The following is a 20,153-nucleotide window of genomic DNA, read 5'->3' on the forward strand; positions in this document are numbered from 1 at the left end:
ATTGACTGTCTATAGTGGGGAACAAGTATAATTTTGATATTGAATGTGAACATTGTCTGTATTTGATGGATATGTAGTATATCATTAAATTTTATTGATAAGTACGCTTATTGAAACAAGCCAAGTTCTGTTCTCTCCATTTCTCTTTCATACAAAGTTCTTCTCAACCTGTAAGTCAAGTCAATGTCATGGTTTTGATGGAGTGAGTTTTCTCCAAATTCACAGTTTCCCCGGTTATAGATCACTTTGGACTAATACGTCAAGGGTTTAATTGATCTCAGGACATGCCTATTGCACATCCTCTAGATTGAAACAATTACATAAAGACAATTATTGAAAATTGGATAAGCAGAATAAATCAATTTACGGCTATTGTAAAGTAGGCACAGTATGAAACATGAAACCAAATAGGTACCTATTGTAAAATGGAATGAATTTATCTTTGTACAATCCATATTTGTCTAGTCTATCTGTATGTTTAAAAGAACACCATGTACAAATTACTACAAACAAAATTTTATTATTAGATATTTTTCCTCTTTTTATCTCAGGCTTTATTGCAGCCGATATTAAAGGAACTGGATCGTGGACACAACTATTTTTGATCACAGATTACCATGAAAATGGTTCACTGTATGACTATCTGAAATCACATAACCTGGATACATCCGAGATGATTGCTCTAGCTCATTCAGCAGCATGTGGTCTCTCACATTTACATACAGAAATATTCGGAACTAGAGGTAAACAATTTTATACTAAGTTTAACTGAATTTGTATTAATCTCTGTATACATCAAGTAATTCACTGATATGACATGAATGATTCATTTTAAAGAGAGTTTTTCATTAAAATATAATGAATGCACTAAATATGTTGCTTTTGTTCAGAACGTGGCTCGGTAAGGTGCTAGTCCACTAATTAGGAGGTGCCAGGATTGAGAAAGTTCTTACGATTTTCTGGTATGGTTTCCCCCTTGTCATTTATCTATGTAAGAAAAGAGCCTGGCTCAAAATAAGAGTAATCTATAGTGCTACTGTCCAGATCATAAGGTCTGTCATTGAGTCAACTGGCGGGGTTTCAGTTCCTCGGTTGTACCTGACAAGGAGTAGGGTCGCCTGTTCAATCGCATGGGTTTTCTCCGGGTCCTCCAGTTTCCTCCCACTGGGGGGTTGGTTTGCTGAATGGTTAGTACATGCGCCCTGTATCATAAAGTCTGTCATTGAGTCAACTGGCGTGGTTTCGATATCCCGGTTGTACGTGACAAGGCCAACTTCATGGGTTTTCTTCGGAATCCTCCCACTGCTAAATTATTGTAATAAAATTGAATCATGTGTTGGTCCCGAAATCCCCTAGTTTGTGTCAAGTGGATGTTAAACCCCATTTCTCTCTCTCTCTCTCTCTCTTTTCCTCCCACTGCTAAAGACCCCAACACGCAAGTGAATTTTTGAAATAAATTGAACTATGTTTTCGTCCCGAAATGACCAAGTTTGTGTCGAGTGGACGTTAAACCCCATTTGTTTCTCTCTCTCTCGCTACTGCAAAATTTCCCGCATAGCTTACTGTATGGCATATGCTTGTCTTCATTAGCCCATTTGGTGCAGAAATTTAAACCCACTTAAAGATACATTATGTAAGATTTAGATAAAGAGCTAGCCATTCTTGCTATAATAGTTCAAAAATAGATAATGTAAAATGAATAATTTGAAAATTTCATTCAAATTACTCTATTGCGAGCGAAGATATTAGCTTTTGAAGGTTTGACACGACCTGTGTAAAAATTTCAACCACCATACTGGTTGTTCGAAGCTAAGTCTCGCTCCTCCATTTTTTAGCTTAAATCAAAATATGGCTGAACTGTTCTAATATATTTAATATCAGAGAAATCGGATGCCATCGAAAGTTGATTATTGCCTGGATAAGTTAATTAATGTCTAATTAATAATTTAGAAAACATTCCAGGCCTAAAGAATGACCTGCAATAGGCAGATTTAGCTCTTGCATAATGTATGTTTAAAAAAACAATGCTCATTAAGAAAGAATGAAAATGTCATACTAAAATAAACTGGTTCTCAAGGAAATAGTTTATACAATGAGGAGATTGTTTTGTCTTTGTTTTTTGTTTTGTCAAAGGATCACTGGCTCAAATGACTTTCTCACAAACATCACATTTCAAGGTTCTACATTTTGTTCATTATGTTATTTCTTGTGTTACATATGTTGAGCTGAATACAAGTTTATTTACAAACAATATCTAATTGTCGTTTTGATCTTCGGATATAAGCACAGATTTTGTAGTTCTAATAGATGAATAATGTTTCTACCATCACCCATCAGCATAAGAGTACTTTCAATCTTCTTTCGTATTACTACATGTAAAATACACTTATAAAATCTTTAAGTTTTAAGCAAAAAAATAGATGATTGCCATTTGCTTATAACCATGTGTCGACTTACTATTGTCCAGTGTCATTTATTATTGTCAATAACATTTATCAGGGTTATGTACGGGACCTTATGATCTAAGGGAACTAACTCTAGTTGTTGACATAACTTATTTTGCTATTTGTGTAGGTAAACCAGCCATGGCTCATAGAGATATAAAGAGTAAGAATATATTGGTTAAGAAGAATGGTACATGCTGTATAGCAGATTTAGGTCTTGCTGTACGATTTATAAGGTAAATAAACTAAAAAATATTTAAAATTTGAAATTCAGATTGATATAAAATATTTCATATTGTCCGTACATTAATGTAAGACACATTATCACAAAACTTATATGAATATATAATCATTGGTTTGTTAACATGTCATCTTTCAAATCACTGTTTACATTAATCAGTGTCTTTTACCTTGCTTTTTATCGCCCTTGTGATGTCCACAAGGGATTCAGAAAGATTAGGTACTGTTTGTTGCGAATCTTCACGCTGAAACGTCATACATTATATATTGTTTGAAAGCTTAATTGTTCATCTCTCAAAAGACATAGCAATGACATTTATATGGCTAGGTTGGGCCCAAAACAATACCACTTATCAATATCACATTTTGAAATAGTGATGAAACTTGGTTTATGGTTTTGTTACAGCAATATCATGACTGAGTTTGATGATGAGCTTTTTCTGCTTAGGCTAAGCATGGATAAGGAATTTGATTAGTCAGTGATAAGGAACATGATAAACATGCTCTGAAATAAGCAGCCGAACACGGACAATGGCCGGCCGAATTGACCCCTTTTGACAGGTTGAATTGCCTTTCCTCCGGACATGATTGTCTGACTGAGTTTTTGTAAACAATTTAGGCAAAAATATTAATTTCCATTCACAAAAACAAGACCTATCCATTCGAATCGATTGTTAATTATTAGACACGAAAATCCAGAACCCAAAATGCTGTATGTGTCATGTATTGGCAATAATATTAACGACCCAAGTTATAGTGAAAACCTCCAATAAGTTGTAGCGGTACTGTATATAAGAAGATTGATTTTTAACACCACCGTAGCAATCTTTTGCCGATGTCCACATCTTTAAGTCAATGTGGAGCAGGGGCGCCGGAACCAGGATATACAAATGGTACCCTGCGCTTTTCTGAGGTATACATGTATACCCATGCCCTAATAAGATTATCGTCAACACTTGCTCCTGAATATGAGCTCTTGCAAGAATCACGTCTCTAAATCTACTGTCTCGTTCAAAAAGCTTATCCTATTTTCTTGATAAAGATTGGTGTTAAAAGAATTGCTCATGATACGAAAATTGTGAATAATCAGGCTTTTGTCTCTTTCATTATCATGTATTTTAAAAGGTTTTATGTTGGAATTTGGAATGCTAGAGGTGCTCTAAACAGCGTTTTCGGAATTGACAAATTTCAAAATTTCTAGAGGACAGGGGAACAGAACCCCCCGGACCACACCCTCCTATCTTTTAGTACCCTGGCCCTCATGCCGTTCCGGCGCCCCTGATTTGGAATATAAGACGAAGGGCTGACTCCGCGGAAATAAGTATCGACCTGTACCCCGAAAAGTGCAGTACCATAATAAAGATTAAACATAGTAATTTCAACAGTTTTTTGGGGGGGAGGGGGTATAATATACTTACAAAGTATTTGTCTGGCTGAACCTTAGCAGTTATTTCAAGCCTCGATGATAACTCAGATTCGATTTTAGTGAAAGTAATGAAACTTGATGTGTAGTTTCATTACATCAATACCTTGACTAAATTCGGTATTGAGCATTTTCTGTTAAAGTTAAGCTGAGTGGTAATTAATCTGCTTGAAGCTTTTAAAAAAGATAATTGTAAAGTAAGTAAAGAGTTTCCTTGATTTAATTTAGAATTAAGGTGGGGAAATCAGTCTCATTGCAGTTGAATTCTTTTAACTGACAATTACTTATTATTAAGTAATTTTATTTCTATATGTAAAATTTGTTTACTGACAATTTCTTTGCAAGTTACAAAAGGAAATTTCAATTGGATATTGTTTGCTAAATCTTTGTTACTCACAAGTACTTTGTACGAAGTAATTTCAATTTGACAGTGTTTACTAAGTAATTGAAATGAATAATTTTGTAGTGAATCCAGTGAAGTTGATCTAGCACCTAACACTCGACAAGGAACGAAACGTTATATGTCACCAGAAGTTTTAGACCTAACATTAAACAGACATCATTTTGATGCATTTAAACAAGCTGATATGTATTCATTTGGTTTAGTTCTATGGGAGATTGCTAGACGGTGTATATCAGGAGGTAAATATAATTGTTTGTAAGCATTCCATGTTTTAAAGTGAAAGTCTTTACGTAACATAACGGTAGGAATCTGAATGATAATGGTTATGGTGAGTTTGTATAAACATACCATATATGAAACTCTTTATATGGCCTTTGATGCTGTATAGACAATTGGAGGGGGGGGGGCAAGTGGTTTAACACATGCGCGTGAAATCATAAGGTCTGTCATGGAGTCAAGTGGCATTTCGAATCCCTGCTTGTACAAGACCATGAGTAGGGTCACCTGTCCAACCTGATGGGTTTTCTCTGGGTGCTCCAGTTTCCTCACACTGCTAAAAAAATCCTACGTGCAAGCAAATTATTGAAATAAAATTGAACCATATGTTAGTCCCAAAATGACCTAGTTGGAAGTGAGTGGACATTACACCCCATTTCTTTCCTTCTGTCTCTGGGGGGATGGATGGTCGATTGGTTAGCATGTGCACGCTGTATCATAAGGTCTGTCATTGAGTCCGCTGGCGTGGTTTCGATTCCCTGGTTGTACATGACAAGAAGTAGGGTCACCCGTCCAACGTCGTGGGTTTTCCCCGGGCCCTCCGGTTTCCTCCCACGTAACGGAATTACATTTAGAGCTATTTGGTACTGTAAAACAGCTTACAGATTTTTACTTTTGGCTTCTTTGGTGTCAGATTTGTAATAGAGTAAGAGCTAACAGGCATATCATCTCTAAACAATGGACACCATGATTTGCTACGTGAATGTATAAGGTTTCTGTGTAGGTGAACCCAATGGTAACAGAATTACAAGTCGAAAACCTTTCATTTAGTTGGTTGTATAGTTATTTAAGAAACTGTGATTTATACAGAGAGATCTACATTTCTTAATAGGACCTGCGTAATATTTCAGCTCATCCATTTTGCAACCTGTCCGATAGTTTTGTGACAAGAGATACACGTCATGGTAACGGAATTACGTTTCTAAATAAAAGCATTATATCACTGGTTTATCAACATAAAATATTTCGAAAAGAGAAAAGTTGATATAATTAAACAATTTTGAGAATAGTTCAACAATAGTTATAATTATATTTTGGTATGAATTAAGTAAATCTAAAGGTATGGCCATAAGATACACATAATTGTAACTCCAATAATTAACTTGATACAAATTACAGTTTAGTTTAAAATGTAAGATTATGAAATACTAGTAACATAAAAAAATCAGTTCAATTTAGCTGATTGATTTTTATACGCCCACATTGAAATGTGGTCGTATATTGTCCTCGCCCCCGTCCGTCCATTGGTGGACGCTCTAGAGGCTAAAGTTAATATCCGATTGACTTTAAATTTATACACAGTGTTTAAGGTCATGAGACGAAGAAGCTTATTGATTTTCAGTGATTTCCGGTAATTACTGCCAGAGTTATGGCCCTTGATCACTTCAAAAAATCTTGTGGACGCCCTAGAGGCTAAAGTTAATATCCGATTGACTTTAAATGTATACACAGTATTTAAGGTCATGAGACGAAGAAGCCTATTGATTTTCAGCCATTTCCGATAATTACTGCCAGAGTTATGGCCCTTGATCATTTCATAAAAGCTTGTGGACGCACTAGAGGCCAAAGTTAATATCCAATTGACGTTAAATTTATACACAGTGTTTAAGGTCATGAGACAAAAAGCCTATTGATTTTCAACAATTTCCCATAATTACTGCCAGAGTTATGTCCCTTGATCACTTCAAAATATCTTGTGGATGCTCTAAAGGCTAAAGTTATCATCCGATTGTCTTCAGATTGATACACAGAGTTTAAGGTCTTGAGACGAACAAGTATATTGATTTTCAATGAATTTTAGTAGCTTGAACAGCTAAATCCATGATATTAAACGTTTCGTATACTAAACGTTAGCATGGGGCAGAACTAGGGCTGACGGAAAATATCGCTATTGTCGGTAAACGTTTTGATAATCGGTTATCGATACAGTTTTAAAACATTGATTATCATGCAATTATAGGTACTTCACTTGTAAGAAGAAGTCCATAAAAATAATCCTTATCACTGTATTCTTTGCAATGTGTGTTTGGGCCTAGAACTGTAATTAAACAGAAAAGTCATAATAAAACACACACGTTTTGTTTTTTCACACGAGACGCCACCGGTGAGAAATGTTGGCCGCTTATGTAATGATGAGAGCCAATGGTTTCATGTAATATTCAGTTATGCCCCTTATTTTAACTCTTCATTTCTTTCGTCTTCTATGTTTCTAAGTCAAACACTACTTTCCCATTATTATTTTATCAAGGAATTTGCGAAGATATGTCTGAAGAGGAAATAACTACATTTTACACATTATTATTTAGGTCATAAGTGACAAAGATATGGCGAGCGGTGGCGGTTCTGTCTTCCAAACGAAGTTGATCGAGTTTCTTTCTACACCTTCGTTTTGCTATGGAATGCTATTATTTTATTGTCAAATGTCAAATAAATGAAAAAAAATTCTACATGTATACAGAATGATATCACAACATAAACTTGCATATAATTCGTTATTCATGTACAAATTATGATTGTTTTCAAACCAATTGTAAGTCAAAATAATTTACTGATATTATCGATTATTGATCGGTGGATGGTCAGCGATAATCGATACTTGAAACAAGAGCGATTGCCAGCCCTAGGCAGAACTTTATAAAAACTAAACAAATTCTAATGATTTTCTTATAATTACTTAATGAGTTGTTACTCTTAATCAGATTTTAGTGTATTATAAATCATTAACATTAAGCTGTTTTTCATAGCTAATTAGCCCTAAATGTAATTCCGTTACCTTGTACTAGTTATTAAAGCACAAAAATGGTACTACTATGTCGGTATAATTAAATTATTAACAAAAATAAATTTCAAAACAAATAAACTTCATAGATTTAATTATTTTAATAAGATATTATTGTTTCCGGAAAAATAAGAGAAGGCCAGGTACTGTCAGATTCTGACAGCATGAAAGAACTTGAGTCTCAGCAATGTTACTGAAAAGAGTTGGCATAAATGGGTCTAATGTTGTATAATTTTTATACGCCCACATTGAAATGTGGACGTATATTGCCGTCGCCCCCGTCCGTCTGTCTGTCGTTCTGTCCGTCTATCGTCCACAATTTCTTGTGAACGCTCTAACGCCAAAAGTTATCATCCGATCTTTCTGAAATTTACATGCATTATTTAGAGTAATGGCCCTTGTTTCACTTTATTGAACCTTGTGAATGCTTTAACGCCAAAAGTTATCATTCGATCTTTGTGAAATTTATATGCATTATTAAGATTACTGAAACGAAGAAGCCTATTGAATTTCGGCAATTTCCGTTTATTACGTCTAGAGTTATGGCCCTTGTTTCACTTTATTGATCCTTTTGAAAGCTCTCACGTCATAAGTTATCATCTGATCTTTCTGAAATTTATATGCATTATTTAGATTGCTGAAACGAAGAAGCCTATTGAATTTCAGCAATTCCTGTTTATTATGTCTAGAGTTATGGCCCTTGTTTCACTTTATTGATCCTTGTGAACGCTCTAACGTCAAAAGTTATCATCAGATCTTTCTGAAATTTATATGCATTATTTAGGTTACTGAAACGAAGAAGCCTATTGAATTTTGGCAATTTCCGTTTATTACGTCTAGAGTTATGGCCCTTGTTTCACTTTATTGATCCTTGAGAACGCTCTCACGTCAAAAGTTATCATCCGATCTTTCTGAAATTTATATGCATTATTTAGATTGCTGAAACGAAGAAGCCTATTGAATTTCAGCAATTCCCGTTTATTACGTCTAGAGTTATGGCCCTTGTTTTACTTTATTGATCCTTGTGAACGCTCTAACGTCAAAAGTTATCATCCGATCTTTCTGAAATTTATATGCATTATTTAGGTTACTGAATGAAGAAGCCTATTGAATTTCAGCAATTTCCGTTTATTACGTCTAGAGTTATGGCCCTTGTTTCACTTTATTGATCCTTGTGAACCCTCCAACGCCAAAAGTTATATCTTTGTGAAATTTATATGCATTATATGCAATTTCGGTCAATAATTTCTAGAGTTATGGCAATTGTGAACGTTTGAATGACAAATGTGATCTGTATGAAATTTATATGCATTATTTAAATTAGTAAAACGAAAAAGCCTGTCAAATTTCAACAATTTCTGTAGATTACTTCCAGAGTTGAGACCCTTGTTTCAGTTTGTAGAACCTTGTAAACCCTCAAACGACAAAATTTATAATCTGATCTGTATGGAACTGACTTGTAAAGGACCCCAATTACCTACAAAGGAATAAATATGCGACAACCCTTGACGACTGCTCAGACGATTTAGCTGCTGTGGGCGTATGTTTTGTTGCCTGGCAACCTATCTTTAAATAAAGTGTTGCTTTTAAGTTTATCCTTTAAATAATATATAATTTTGTTATTATAACAATAGAAATAATGATATTGTGATATTTGTAATTCCATTACTGCTTAGATTGTAATTCTGTTACCACTGTTCCAAGAAAAACACTTCATGCAAATGTCTGATTCTTACCTTTCTTATATTTGTACAATTAGTAATTAGAAAATTTGGAAACACTAACTTATAAAATTTGGCGATCAAGAAATGATTGAAACTTTTCGATAGGTATGGTAACGGAATTACAGTGTAAATTGGGGCTATATTTTAAAATAGCTAAGTCTCTAACTCAGAATCATCCAAACTCTTCAACATTGAAAACACAAATTATTTGTCAATTTAAATCAACATTGATGTGGTGATCTTACCGGGAAAAGATGGGCTTCTGATATCCAATATTTAAGACAAAATAACCATTTTACCATTGGTACACGAATCGTGTACCATGATGCGTTTCAGCGCCATCTGTAACAAGGGACTCGAAGAACGAGGCTAGACATATTCCACAAGTCATGTCAAACGGTGACACCATATTTTTATCTGGAGAGCATGCGCAATAAATACTATAGACCGGAATAACCAGATGCTAGAGATTGCCATTCAGTTGACACTTCTGGCGTATTTTGCCGAACATAACTGATTAGAAATTACAGTAACAGAAACGACTGAATGTAAATCAGTTTATACACATTCATATTCCTTTATTATATGCGTTGCGACCCATTTGTGTCCATTTCTAGATCCCAAATATTAGCGATTTAGCTCCTTTAAAGTGTTGTATAAAGAATATGATATAAATGGATGGTTATGATGAAATAGATGTACTTCTTTGTTAAAAACCCAGATATTAAATATTTTCGATGTAAAAAGAAACTGATGCTGACCTAAATGTTTAAATTGCAAAAATTGTAGTCTTGACATTGACATAAGTTGGGTTTTTTTTACCAAAGCATAACTCTACCAGATTCATTGACTGGCATCATTTCTGAACTTAAATAACACAAAATTGGTTCATATACATCAATTTTTTTTTTTGGGAATATTTTATTTTCTTCCGCGGAATTTCCCCACTACGCGCAAGCGAATTATTGAAACAAAATTGAACCATATGTTAGTCCCGAAATGACCTAGTTTGTGTGGAGTGGACGATAAACCCCATTTCTCTCTCTCTCTCTCTCTCTCTCTCTCTCTGTATAGACAATTGACTGACGCTATTCTATCCAAATGAATATTGTAATAAATTGCAAAATACTAACTTTGTTTACCTTGAATGTATAATGATTAAGAATGTCTATTTTACCAGGTATTGTGGAGGATTATCAAGTACCATATTATGATTGCGTACCAAGTGATCCAAGTTTTGAAGATATGAGAAAAGTTGTTGGTGTAGAAAGAATTAGACCAAGTATTCCTAACAGATGGCATAGTGATTGGGTAAGTTAATACTCCCCAAATAATTTATAAGTAATTTAAAATGTTAATCTTGAGTTTTATAATTGTTAATTTTAACGAAATCACTGTTTATATACATGTATATGACTCTGGAAATTTAAGCTGTAGATCATGATGAACTGTTATAGCAGTCTGAGCAAAATGAGATCACAATGCAGCAAATGTTGTTATTGTGTTCACAGTGCTTGGCAACCAGCTAGACAGGCAATGACCTCATTGAGAATCTAACTGGAATTACTTCCTACTAATTGTAGTATTGTCAGTCATTGCCAGAATTTCAGAAGTTAATTTCTGATATTTTATTGACTTGGAAGAAATGTAAAAAAATAAAATTACCTTAGTGAGCTCAGGGGATAGCAGTCATGGCTGACTGGGAGGTCACAGTTCAAATGGTTGTGTTCCAACAATTAATTCTTCTGGATTATTCTGTCAAAAAATAATTTAAGAGAATTGAGAGTCAAAATGGTGTAAGTCAGACCTAAATGTATCTTGTAAGTTCATCTACCAGTATACTCATTTCATTCTCATAATTATCAATGGAAATTTAACACAAGGATTATTTGAATTCTGTCTTCCAGGCATTGAAAGTTATGTCTAAAGTAATGGCAGAGTGTTGGACGCATAATCCAGCTGCCCGTTTAACAGCATTACGTGTGAAGAAAACGCTGGGAAAGATGAACGACAATTCAGATGAAGGAGATAAATTATGACCTTTGAACTGCTAAATCCACGAAGATACTAAAGGTGTGACAACAGTAAAATATCTTTCTTTCAAAATCACACTGCTGATTAATGGCATCAAATACGTGCTCACATCACCTCCATTAAATCATCATTGTTGTATATATAGTCATTTTTATAGTCAGTAAGTTCCTCTTACAAACATTTATATACACCTAGATATGTTGACAAGTTAACCCCAGGGGTTCATCACCTTTATAAAGGTCATCTTTTGTATTGTAATTGTATATAAACTATAAATATGTATGTAGAACATCATTGTTTATATAGGCAGTCAAATTTTATGTGAACTGAACTGAAATGTAATCAGTTTTCTCAGGAATTCTATTCATTAAACCCTGAAAGCTTTATTTTTATTCGAGCAAAACTTCAGATATTCTGGATACTGGTATCTAATTATTAAATGACAGTCATTATAAAGTCTGCATCTAGGTAACTTTTCATATAATGATCACAAAATGTATTGTATACCATTATACACTGCTTGCCATAAGGCACATTCGGGTTTTTGAAAGAGTCAGATTTAGACATGGTGAGATCCTTAGCAATATATAGATTGGAGTACTGCCTTGGAGGTTCCTTATTAAAATGTAGCACCAAAAGGATTCCAAGAGGTACTTACCAAAACAGGACCTTCGATCATCACCAAAAAAATATATGTATATGACTTAATTATTTGCTAGTATGGTATTTAGAATGAAAAAAAAAAACAATATTATTTTCAAATGAATGCATTTACTGATAATTTATCATTTGACTGACTTGATCTTTGTCATAGATTATAATATATTATACACTGAAAAAAACAAACTTGTATGTAATTTATAAAATAATTTTAAGTTGCTTTAATATATAAAATGCTGACAAATTAAGTAATTGGGACGACTTTTATTCATATAAATGATAATGAACTAGTTTCCAAGATCAGAAAACTGATATCAAATACAAGGTAAAAAAGTTTTGAAAGCAAAAATATAAATCAGAAATTTTATCAGGCCAAACACTGTATGTTGTTTAGCTTATGCTTAAATCCAGCACTGATTGTCAGCATTATATTAAATCCCAGGTGTATAATATATTACAAGTGTTTCACGTAAACATTGTGGTAGTTAAAGGGGAAGTCCCATTAGTAAAAGACTGCTTTTATTTATGGTGCCTGGTGAATCTGAGACAGCCTCTTTAACGGACCCCAACATCTGCATTATAATGAACCGTAGTGTACTAAGACTGTAAAACCACAAATTAATTCAAGAAGTATTATAAAGTGTTGCATTAATTTTTAAATCCATTTTTATACGCCCAAGTGGAAATGTGGTCGTATATTGCCGTCGCCCCCGTCCGTCCGTGGTCCACAATTTCTTGTGAACACTCTACAGACTACATTTATCATCTGATTGTTTTGAAATTGATATATGTTGTTTGCATTAGTGAGATGAAGAAACCTATTTAATTTCAATAACTTCCGTTTATTTCGTCTTGAGTTATGGCCCTTGTTTCACTTTGTTGCACCTTGTGAACGCTCTAACGACAAAAGTTATCAACCGATCTGTATGAAATTTATATGCATCATTTAAATTAGTAAAACAAAGAATCCTATGGAATTTCAGCAATATCCGTTAATTACATCTAGAGTTATGGCCCTTGTTTCACTTTGTTGAATCTTGTGAACGCTCTAATGACAACCGTTATCATCCAATCTGTTTGAAATTGATATGCATCATTTAAATTAGTGAAAAGAAGAAGCCTATTAAATTTGAGCAATTTCCGTTAATTATGTCGTGAGTTATGGCCCTTGTTTCACTTTGTTGTACCTTGTGAATGCTCTAACGACAAAAGTTATTATCCAATCTGTATGAAATTTATATGCATCATTTAGATTAGTAAAACAAAGAAGCTTAGTGAATTACAGCAATTTCCGTTAATTACATCTAGAGTTATGGCCCTTGTTTCACTTTGTTGCTTCTTGTGAACACTCTAACAACAAAAGTTATCAACCGATCTGTATGAAATTTATATGCATCATTTAAATTAGTAAAAAAAAAGAAGCCTATTGAATTTCAGCAATTTCCGTTAATTACTTCTAGAGTTATGGCCCTTGTTTCACTTTGTTGAATCTTGTGAACGCTCTAATGACAACAGTTATCATCCGATCTGTTTGAAATTGACATGCATCATTTAAATTAGTGAAACGAACAATCTTATTGAATTTCAGCATTTTCCTTTAATTACGCCGTGAGTTATGGCCCTTGTTTCACTTTGTTGTACCTTATTTATGCTCTAACGACAAAAGTTATTATCCGATCTGTATGAAATTTATATGCATCATTTAGATTAGTAAAACAAAGAAGCTCATTGAATTTCAGCATTTTCCGTTTATTACATCTAGAGTTATGGCCCTTGTTTCACTTTGTTGAATCTTTTGAACGCTCTTATGACAACAGTTATCATCCGATCTGTTTGAAATTGATATGCATCATTTAAATTAGTGCAACGAAGATGCCTATTGAATTTCAACAATTTCCGTTAATTACACCATGAGTAATGGCCCTTTTTTCACTTTGTTGTACCTTGTGAATGCTTTAACGACAAAAGTTATTATCCGATCTGTATGAAATTTATAGGTATCGTTTAAATTAGTAAAACAAACAAGCCTATTAAGTTTCAGCAAATTTCCATTAATTACATCTAGAGTTATGGCCCTTGTTCACATTGTTGAATCTTGTGAACGCTTAAACGACAAAAGTTATCACCCAATCTGTATGAAATTCATATGCATCATTTAAATTAGTGAAATGAAGAAGCCTATTGAATGTCAGCAATTTCTGTCTATTACTTCTAGAGTTATGGCCCTTGTTTTACTTTGTTGAACCTTGAGAACATTCGAACGACAAAAGTTATCATCTGATCTGTATGAAATTGATATGTATTATTTGAATTAGTAAAACGAAAAAGTCGAATTTCAACAATTTCTGTAGATTACTTCCAGAGTTACAGCCCTTGTTTTAGTTTTTAGAACCTTGTGAACCCTCAAACAACGAAAATTATAATATCATTTGTATGAAATTGTCTATTAAATGTCCCCTAATTACCTACAAAAGAACAAATATACGACAACTCTTGTCGACCGCTCAGACGATTTAGCTGCTGTGGGCGTATGTTTAGTTGCCTGGCAACCTATCTTTGTCCTGTAACATAAGAAGAATATGGACATAACAATATCACAGTCAACAAGGAATAATGTGATGGTAGACTAATTATAGTCATTGACACCAGTGATGTCATTGACTAATGTCTTGCTTATGTTAAAATTACAAAAAAGACACCCAGGGTACAGCAGATCTGGTTAATTTCCTGGATTTCAGTTACAAAAGAAATCCTACTTCTGCATTTAGTCTTCAATTGATCAATAGCAATATATTCACACTTATTTTTTTAAACATCTCATGTATAAAATTATATATAATTATATAAAAAGGGTAGTTTAAGGTTATGATAATATTTGTCTAAAATTATAGAATAAATCATATAAAGAAATCACAATGCAAATAAGAGAAATCCACATTTTGTTTATCATACTCAATTAGAATTTCATTTACCGTTAATATTAAATAATAATAATAACGTATTATTTGACTTATATCTTAATATGTAAGATGTTCATATATAAGAATCATTATTTTATTTTTGCTTCAAGGAGCAGTGATCAACTTTTTTATAATCAAAAATTACAAAGCATTAATTAATCCTCGGCTGGATTGATAGACAAGTCTTCATTCGTTGTAATTATTTAATGTTATTAAATCATGCGGGTATTTTTTTTTTTTGTCTGTTTATTTACATGTTATTTAGTTTTCTAAAAAAAACTTAATTCATGAAAATACAAGTTCTAGTATAAATAATGGTTTTTGTATTGGCATTTATGTGAATATTTTTCTTTATTTAATCGTTTTGACACTAATGCTTCCATTATTTTTCTGATCTTGAATAATACACATACACTCAAAGCCATTAAAAACGCAATGCCAAATTCAAAGTTTATTTACTGCGACAACTTTTAACAAATGTACATAACAATTGACAAAATTGAGATAACAAGCATCTGTGGATAATTTCATGAAAGAATTCACTACAAATGGACAAAATCAAAGCAGGGGTCAGCTGAAGTCAATATCGGGTATGTCCACCCTGAGCTCTTACACATACTTGAAGTCGCCTTGGCATGGACTCGCACAGATGTCTCACTACACGCTGTGGGATTGTTTGCCAATGATTTTGGAGTGCCTGTGCCAACTCTGCAACAGTTCGTGGTGGCACGGCTTGAGTTCGAACCCGTCGTCCCAGTTCATCCCAAGGTGTTCGATCGAGTTCATGTCGGGAGACAAAGCGGGCCAATCCATAACACAGACATGATGATTGTTCAGAAAGTCTCTTGTCAACCTGGCAGTGTGGGGTCGGGCCTTGTCATGCTGGAAAACCATCTGCCGACAGACCCCATGTTGAGCCAGCAATGGAAGCAACACCAGACGAAGTATGGCGTCAACATAATGTTGAGCGTTGAGATAACCTTTGACCACCTCCAACTGGGACCGGAAGTTGACGTTGATAGCGGCCCAAACCATCACGCCACCTCCCCCAAAACGATCCCTTTCCAGCACACAGTTACGAGCAAAGCGTTCATGTCGACGTCGGTAGATATGGTGACGTCCATCAGGAAAACTGAAGTTGAATCGGGATTCATCTGAGAAGATGAAATATCGCCATGGTGTGTTGTGCAGAGACCCCTAATTTGCGGCCCATTGCTGTCTGGCAAGTCGATCACGATGCAAAAGAATTCGACCAAGAGCAGCCACGCACCTTCGGACTGTTTGAGGGCTGATCTGATGTTGCCATGTTCCAACAGTTCCCCTGGCAGTAGGAGTAGCTGACTGGAACCTGTTGCGCACATGCTGTAGTTGGATGTGGCAATCTTGAGCAGCGGTTGTTACAAGTGGCGCTCCAGGTTCAAACCCAGAACTCCACAGAAAGAAACCCATCAAAAGTTTCACCTATGTGCCATAAGATAGGAAAGCCCAAGAAAACGTTTACCAGAAATATTTCACGAATTAGGCATTGGGTTTTTAATGGCTTTGAATGTAGTTAAATTTATTGAGATTTGAAGTTTGGTTATTTTCAGACTGTTTTTTTAAAATAATATGGTCACAAGACAAACACATGTACATCACCATGGCTTTTGCATAGAAATTTTTCCAGACAGACATTTTTGTTGACATCACACTAGTAAGAAAACTGTTATCTAGCTTTTAAAGACACGATATTCCAGACTATATTCCAGACTATTCGGCAAATATATCATTTTAGATAAGAAGCAATAAATAAAAGCCCTGATATACATGCCTTTTAAGAATGGCTATTGTTTAATTACACTTGATTAGAATTATTTTGTGCCAAATACCAATTAGTTCGGTGGTTTTGCCTCTTTAAGGAGGAATGAGAAGTTTGTTCCCACTCATTAGAATCTTAATTAAATGTGTATTTTTGTGATTTTGTTAGACATTTTTACTTATTTTCTGCTCATTTCGTTGAACACCTGGAAGACCATCTGAAATCAAAAGACTTCGACCTAGGAATTTCCTTAGTGAAAGTTTGCCCAGAATAATTTGATAATTGTTACACATTGCCCTAGTGTTTTATTTTTTTTTTTAGAAATTATTGTACATAATTCATTTATAATCAAAACTTATGAATTTTATTTGTGGCATTATACAATATTATATTTTATTTTGTTTATCGTTTTCATATTATATTGGATTTAATACAAGAACCTCATGTTGATATCATTGTTTACTTTATGACTACTGGAAGAGATTTGTAGAATGATGATTGAAATTAAAGAGTTTCCTCCCTTTTTACCCTAATCCTGTGAATGGATTTTATATATGAAAGAATGTTGTTAGAATAAGAACAGATCTTATGATCAGTGTTTAAGTATGCTAGAATGTTGTTAGAATAAGATTTTATAATGAACCTGAAGAACAGATTTTAGTTACGAATGAATGGCTTTAGAATAAAATTTTATGATGAAGTCAAAGACAAACTTTTCATTCAGTAAATAATGTAAATAATTCTGATTTGCTGTTTTGGCAAGAATGTACTTATATAAATAGCAGTAGTTATGTCATGAGCTGTCATTTATCAAACGATTCAGAGGCTAAGAGAGAGGCACGATAACGCGCTTTGCGTTATGGTTTTGAGTTTTTGCACCCCCTCGCAAATGGCAAAAATCATGCAGTTTTCAACATTATAATCAAAATGCTTAACCAATATCAAACATATACCATCGGTCAGATATGCTACAAATCGACTCAAGCAGCCCACTATTACACCCTCCCCCTTCCCTGCACACACATAATATTGTTTTTTGGGAGCCCCCACAGGATCTTGTTCTTCAAGCAAAATCATTTGTTTAACTATTAATAACAAACTGTATTGTTTTAGTAAGGAATAGATTTTTGTATTTAAAAAAGTAAATTAAAAAAAAAAGAAAAGAATTTTGTATGTTGACTAGTTGAATTATAGCTAAAAGCATTTTGCAATAAATGGTTTAGATACCGGTATAAGTGTATGCCAGATATTAAATATGTATTATTTGTATATAGATAAGCTAAACTTACAATTTACTATTAAGTGAAATGTAACTTGTTTGTAATAAAGCATTTACCATGTGTAGTAAAAGGAGTTTTGGGGGGTTTTTTTGGCATAGAAGGTTAGATAAAAAAAAATGAATAATGTAAAAAGAAGACGCTGAAAATTTCAGTCCAATTACATCACTCTGAGCCAAGAAAACCAAATTTCAAAAACACTGTAGTCTTGATTATCCATTTTAACGGTTAATCATGAACAGCCTTTGAATCGCAGATCGGATTTAAGTCTGTTTAAAATCGTACCCATCAAATGGCACTGAGAGTTGATTATGGTCTTGTCTTGTTAATAAGTGTCTAATTGATAGTTTATATAACATTTCAGGCGTAAAGAAAGACATGTAATAGACAGATTTAGCTCTTGGGTTAATCGTCTAACAGTCCTACCTATTGCTTCACACAGAACATGAAAAAAAAAAAATCTAATAAAAAAAAAGGGAGTTTTGGGAGGGGGGGGGGGGTGAACAGAAGATCACAGTGACTACATTTACAAAATAAATATAGCACATAATATAATAACATACAAGATAGGTTGCAATATTTGTAAATATATGCTGGTTGTCTCTTTAAACTTTAAGCATGATGGGACAGGAAGCCTATTATGGGCGGCCCACCAATGCTTAAAAGACATTTTGCACCACGTGTGGAGTATTCTGCCCAATTTGTGGTTTTTCGTATTTTGCTCATAAGTTTACTAATTATAGACATAACCTGATAAAAACAAGTTAAAGAACAGAATATCATCAGTAGATTAATATAATTCAACTCGACAAATTCTGTCCTCTTTTGCGTGTCTTGTATTTCTTCTCTTTTAAACACGTTTGAATCCATACAGGGAGGGTTTGGCCGCATCTGAAGTTTACATTAATTTGTATCGATTTCTTACCACCACCTATTATGACTGGAATATATTTCATTTGTATCTAACATCGAAGCCAAATTATTATTGAATCGAATATAGGCCTATTGCTTGTTTTTATCTAATCTGTGTGGAATTCGAATAAGGAACATTTTTATCGTAGGGTTTGGTCTTTTGAAGCACATTTATCTCGTTCGTTCGTTCGTTCGTTCATAAAGCTCAATGACCGCCCCCCACCTAGGGTGATATCGCAGACAGTATATATTGATCTTAAATGGGTCATACCTAAGTATTAGTATGCCAGAATTAGGCCTGCATCTCACGTTTGTGGTAGAAATGTGCAAACTAAGCTTTCTCGGTTTTAAATGATAGATTACACTCAGTAGTGTTACAGAAAAAAACGCCCCATCAATTGGGCGATTGGAAGGGTACCACCAACTGATTTACCTGGTATCCGACCTGCGTTTTTATACGCCCACATTTTCATGTGGACGTATATTGTCGTCGCCCCTGTCCGTCCTCAAATTGTTTATGGACACTCTACACTGTTAAAAAGGATTGGGTCGAATCGACCCAAAAAATATGGGTCAAATCCGACCCAAGAGTATAGGGTACATACATGACCGACCCAAAAAATATTTTTGGGTCACTTTGACCCAATAAATTTAGGTCGCATTGACCCAATAAATTTGGGTCGCAATGACTTAAAATTATTGGGTTAAAGGGAGCCAAATTTCTTGGGTCGGTCATGTCTGTACCCTATACTCTTGAGTCGGATTTGACCCATATTTGTTGGGTCGAAATTGAGATTGGTCGCTCTTCGTAGGTGACATTTGCGTTTTCAGAAATGCAAAATGTGATGAGTGGCCTTGGGTTGAAGTTAAATCACAAGACTGAAACAGAAAAAAAGACAGAAAGATTTTTAATTTCAATATGGGAAAATATTATAGCTTCCTCTTAATAATATGCTTTGGTCTAAGGCTCGGTAATAATCACTTGGAATGCTGGAACACTGGTATTGGTAGTCGCCGTCAGATGCAAATGCAAGTAAGGCCGTGGTGACGATGATGGCGAGTTGGCGACCCCGGTCATCCTCGCGTTAAGGAGCAGGCTACTTCACCATCCACCTCTTCAGGCTCTTGGAGTCTTGGTCTGAAAATGGATAAGAGAAGTTAAACAGGGCAATTCCATGCAAATGTGGACATGGTTAGTAAAAAATGAAACAGCAATTAGAACC

At 34.3% G+C, this 20,153-nt stretch overlaps 1 protein-coding gene across 1 annotated transcript in view; it reads left to right on the top strand.

Annotated features, from left to right (window-relative positions):
• LOC126809818 (bone morphogenetic protein receptor type-1B) overlaps positions 1-17,945 on the top strand; it is a 40,000-nt gene extending 22,055 nt beyond the window's left edge. The window contains exons 7-11 of the mRNA XM_050534606.2: positions 552-743; positions 2,575-2,680; positions 4,574-4,749; positions 10,470-10,600; positions 11,197-17,945. Of these exons, the coding sequence (XP_050390563.1) occupies positions 552-743; positions 2,575-2,680; positions 4,574-4,749; positions 10,470-10,600; positions 11,197-11,328 (737 nt within the window). The 3' untranslated portion in view covers positions 11,329-17,945. The remainder of the gene's footprint in view (positions 1-551; positions 744-2,574; positions 2,681-4,573; positions 4,750-10,469; positions 10,601-11,196) is intronic.
• Positions 17,946-20,153: the final 2,208 nt, after the last annotated feature.

This window comes from Patella vulgata, chromosome 2 (genome assembly GCF_932274485.2).
Source record: "Patella vulgata chromosome 2, xgPatVulg1.2, whole genome shotgun sequence".
In the NCBI taxonomy this organism is placed as follows: domain Eukaryota; kingdom Metazoa; phylum Mollusca; class Gastropoda; family Patellidae; genus Patella; species Patella vulgata.